At 41.3% G+C, this 5,000-nt stretch overlaps 1 protein-coding gene across 1 annotated transcript in view; it reads right to left on the bottom strand.

Moving 5' to 3' along the window:
- The window catches only part of LOC138003149 (uncharacterized), a 6,516-nt gene extending 2,017 nt beyond the window's left edge, over positions 1-4,499 (bottom strand). The window contains exons 1-2 of the mRNA XM_068849113.1: positions 1,941-4,499; positions 1,064-1,271 (exon numbers count right to left, since the gene is read on the bottom strand). Of these exons, the coding sequence (XP_068705214.1) occupies positions 1,064-1,271; positions 1,941-3,860 (2,128 nt within the window). The 5' untranslated portion in view covers positions 3,861-4,499. The remainder of the gene's footprint in view (positions 1-1,063; positions 1,272-1,940) is intronic.
- Between the last annotated feature and the right edge of the window lie 501 nt (positions 4,500-5,000).

Here is a 5,000-nt window from a genome sequence, read left to right as displayed (position 1 = left end):
GCCACCAGATAAAATATTGCTGTAAACACAAACACACATTATACCTTTCAAGATCTCAGTTTTAGATATGGTTGCATGGTAGGATAGCTGTCCTACAATCTGCCTAGCCTGCTTGGCAGGCGTTAGGTTGATCCTAGGTGGAATCATAGCTATGAAAAGCAAGTATCTTGTTTTGCATCTGAAAGTGCTAAGTAATTGTCCCAGCACTAAGAGGAACCCAGTCCCCTCCCAACCCAGTTGAATGTTTACTCGTAATCGATGGCCAGCTATGCTAGACCAATATTGGAGCTTTGTATCTCAAATGGTAGACTTGCAACGTTTGTTCACAGGTTTTTGTTCTTTTTGAAAAAAAATGTGTACTTACGGTGGTGGGAAATGATGTACTGTGCTGTGACTCGGGTGGATTTTGATTTTAAAAAAAACGTGTATGACCCCTAGACAGTTCTACGATCGACAGGTATTTTTTGCAGGTCACAGGTCACAGGTCAGATCTACAGGTCACTGTTGTAACAAGGATAAAACAAACCCAACCCTTAATTTATTTTGGTTTGTTTGTTTTTTCCAGTAGCTATATGACGTTACGTTATCATTTGAAATCTTCTTTAATTACTTCATAACATGTGTATACATATTCTGTAAATTCGTTAGATCTCCAAATAAACCTGATAAAGGCTGGTATTGGCCAACGTAAATTTCAAAAAGAAAGAGAAGTTTAAGATACATTTTCGCGTTGTTTTATCAGTCGTGCAGTAGTCTACTTGACTTTTATAAATATTTCTTAATTAATGCCAACCCTAGGCCTAAAAACCATTTTTGGGCCTTAAGGTTACATTAGGAAAAAGCGGTTAGGGTTATTTTAGTGACGTTAAGTAAACCTGTAAACCTGACCTGTGACCTCTGACCTGTAAAAACTACATGCCTTTCTAGGAACGATTCGATCTTCGACAATCCTTGAGCTGTTATGGCAAATGCATGGCTGGGCTAACGGTTATCAGCTACCGTCCAGGATTAATACAACTGATAGCATTGGGTTTAGCTGAACAGTCGAATAGTACTCGGTTACCTTTCGTATAGAATCCACTTTCTTGAAACCAAGTCGAGACATGGGCCGAAATAGTGGCGTTGTTAGAAACTGTCTGCCCAATGTGGACAGTTAGCTGTGCCGGGTAAGACATGAACACTCGGGGCATGCTGAAGGTGGTTTTTACGTCAAAGATAAGGCGTATAGTTGTGCAGAGCCGCTGGATGTAAAACAGCGAAACACACATCATCTGGAAATAGAATAAGTGGCTCGCGTTAATTATTACTTGGTGCAATGTGATTGGGTTTCTACCCAAACCGAGAGCAAGAGACTTAATAATATTGAAACAAAGGCAACTTTCACGATAGCCTCATTTAACTACAACTACCAGAATTCAATTTGTTTTTCTTTTCTTATTCAAATTACGTATTCCCAGCAGGGTAAAAATAATAATAAACTCTAATTAGCATAAGACAAGCAAAACGTCCTTTTAAAGAAATGGCCGTTATCATCCTCACCTATTGAGGATAGCAAATGGAGACGTACACTGAGACATTGACTTTATACATTAACTTAACATTAACTTAACGGCGCGTCCAACTAGTGTGAGGCCTGGTCCCACTCTTGCGATGACCTTACATTACTTTGCATTTCTAACATTCTCTCAAAACTGGAATGAAAAGTGTTTTGTGTCGTCATCTCAATTGTAGACCCAGGTTTTTCACCACCTGCACCTTGGGGAAAATGACTGCCATTTTTTTCAACTTTACGCGATTCAAATATGCGCGCGCATGCGGCCTTTTTAGGAAAAAAACTCGCGACCAGATACTGGGCGATGTAAATAATTTCACACCTTGCACCATTCCCGTTGACTTCAGATCACTTTTGCCTTAGCTCTTCATAAACGTGATGTACTTACGAAATCTCCAGCACTGACGGTCCAACGGCTGTTCCTTGGCTGTTCCTTTCTGAGCAGCCTGTGTCTAATCTTTTCCAGAGTATGCAACTCCCTGAACGGCGTTATACGGTACTGTCCGATGGTGACTCGGAATGCAGTTGTTACGCCCCACCTTTCTTGTTCGTCATCATCGACCTCGTCATCACTGTCACGATCGTGGTAGCCGTCGATCTTGCCATCATTATCGGCATGGACTCGGAAATCAATCTCTGTTCGGAAGTCCAATCCCAAAATCGACGAGTGGATAACACGAGGAGCTTCATTGTTTGGTCGCGGAACAGAGGACTTCAGTTCATCCCATATGGCAGTTAATTCTGTCGTCTCCCTCTCCAAACGGGCGTGTCTGGTATTTCGTATTTTATTCTTTGTTTTAGCTGGGTTAATTTCCATGGATCGCTTACGTCTGACTTCGTAACCAAGCCCGTAAGGGGAATAGTTGGGCGTGGACCACGAAGGTTCATTGCCATTATCAGAATTTTGATCATCATAATCATGGTTATAATTATTCGTCTCCTCGTCATTAAAATTGTCATCATCATTATCACCGACGTCATTATTGTCGCTGAAGTCCTCATTATCACTGACGTCATCGTTATCGCTAACGTCTTCATCATCCCTGACGTCATAATTCTCATCATCAAATAAATCTGATTCCATGTTAACGGTAACTGGACGAACGATTTTTATAAAAGAAGGAAGTTCTGAAGATCTTCCAGTCGACTTCTTGCTTAGTCCTGTAAGCTCTTTCAATTCATCTAAAGGGTCTTTGTAATCCTTCCTTGTTTTAGGTGCAAAGTAAACGAGCGGCGACTGCTCCAAACTATCAAAATTCAAAGGATGGCTTACGTCCTTTTCGTTCTTTACCACAGTCTTCCATCGTTCCACGTACCCATGACTTTCGTCCAGCAGTTTCACAACGCTTCTGAAATTGACAGCTAAACCTCGACCGTGAGATGACATTATACGCCGCTTCCGAGTGGGGTCCTCGCCGAGGGGAAGAAAACCCGACAGAGAAAGATCACTACGCTTTAACATTCCAGTTTTACCATTAACAACGCTTGTTTCCTCGTACGTTAGCTCCCACGATGTGACTGGAGTTTCTCCGTGTTTGCTGGAGAAGCCTTCAAAGTCATCCGGATCGGCTTTAGATATAACGGTGACAATATCACTTTTGGTGATCATGGTCCGTTTAACATGAACACGGCCTGGCAGAAATCCTTGCTTCTGTACGGCAATTCGCCTCTTGGAACTGGACACCTTACTGAGGATAAATTCATAAATTTTGACTTTTATAACGGGAAGAAGCTGGCGTAGAATATTGTGTACATAAAACGAAAGCTCGCTACTCGTTTTGTGGATTCCAAATACATCGAAACGCCTCTTTGATCCATCGTCAACGCTTGCACTTGTTACACGCGCCAAAAATGCGAAAAATTCTGTCCCAAGTATCTTATTCTTATCTTTTGGCAAACTCAGAAGTATTCCAAACCAGCAGTCGCTTTCAGTCGTATTTAACACGTGCATGGCAATAACAACAGACATATTTGTGGTCGTGATCTTTTCTTTTCCAAACGCGATCAGTTCTTGATCAAATCTATAAGCGCGTACGTTTCCTCTTTTCAGTTGAACTTGGATGGTAAAATGCTTTACGTTCACAATGAATATCGCAGATCCCAAAGTAGCGACAAGCAGCATCAAACCAAGTAAACCATAGCAGAGTTTTGCACACAACGAGGTGGAATCCTTTTGGAAATTAACATTAGAGAACTCGATGGAATCATTCATTTGGTCTAGTCTGCTGTAAGAGATTTGGCTGCGATTCTTTGAGGATAAAAAGCCCGAGATTCCAGAACTAAAAACTTTGGCTTCAGAAGGATTCATGTTTGATATCTAAGTGGCCGATAGAATTGGTGAGAAACCATTAAAATCGTTTCTCTCTCTCCGTCACAAATTAATTATTCATTTAAAGCACTGGTGGTCGTCTTAGGGCATTTTTTCGCGGTTTATGGATGACAACAACTTGTACTTTCCGGCTCGTGCCACCTTTTTTTCTCCTAAAAGGAAATTTTGAAAAGAAACAGAAATGCACAGTGAGAAGATGGGCGTATTCAATGGCCTTCCCCATCTTCTTTACTGTACCGCCTGCCTCGGCGTGTTAAAGGATGTAAAACACACAACTTCGCTGAAGATTTACGAAGAGAAGGTTGGGAATTAGAAGATTTATGGAGATGTCCATGTGAGATTAAAGAAAGAAACTGCAACATAAATACAACCAGTTTTTTTTCCTTCCCTTAACTGGCTAGCGTATTCTTGAAGAAGTGGCCAAGAGACCAGGGCCAGTGAGGAGAAGCGAGTTGAGGACCAAAGAAGACTAGATCGAGCAACCTATTGTTCTCACTGTGCCAAACCTGGAGTAAACATTCGTCTTTCCCCATCCCGTAATGCAATACGTTTGGGGGTACTTCACATAAAAACAATACAAGTTATTTACCCTTGGGTCTATCATGCTTCAGTGAACTGGACATTGATTGTTTTAATGCCAATAACCCCAAAAATAAACTGCATTATGGAATTTGCCAAAATAGCGAATAGAAAGTAACGTTGGCTGAAAACGGAAACTCCTTCGGATTGTGCGGAACTTTGAAAGTTTTTTTTTTACAATAGACCTTATTCATAAATGGCGGTCACATTTATAATTCTTTTGTCCACGTGAAAATTAGCCTACCAAGCCTCATTTTAGAACAAGAATTCTTTTCAATTCACTGTATGGTATCGAGGCTTGGTAGGCTAATTTGCACTTCGACAAAAGAATTATAAATTGGCCGCCATTTATGAATAAGGTCTATGCCACTTTGCTTTCCTGTCACTTTGATCTTTAACGCTGAGGTCTCGACAAAAACTCACAACAACGCTTTCACCTGCCACCAGGCCTCTTTTTCTGGCGAGAGTTCCGGGAGGAGGACTTGATCGCAGGAAAATAACACCGGGAACTCCATGCCCTTCTCTTAACAGTTAGTGGGT

The sequence above is a fragment of the Montipora foliosa genome, chromosome 5 (assembly GCF_036669935.1).
Source record: "Montipora foliosa isolate CH-2021 chromosome 5, ASM3666993v2, whole genome shotgun sequence".
Classification (NCBI taxonomy): Eukaryota; Metazoa; Cnidaria; class Anthozoa; order Scleractinia; family Acroporidae; genus Montipora; species Montipora foliosa.
The sequence above is the reverse complement of the archived record's forward strand: the minus strand, read 5'-3'. Positions and strand labels throughout refer to the sequence as shown.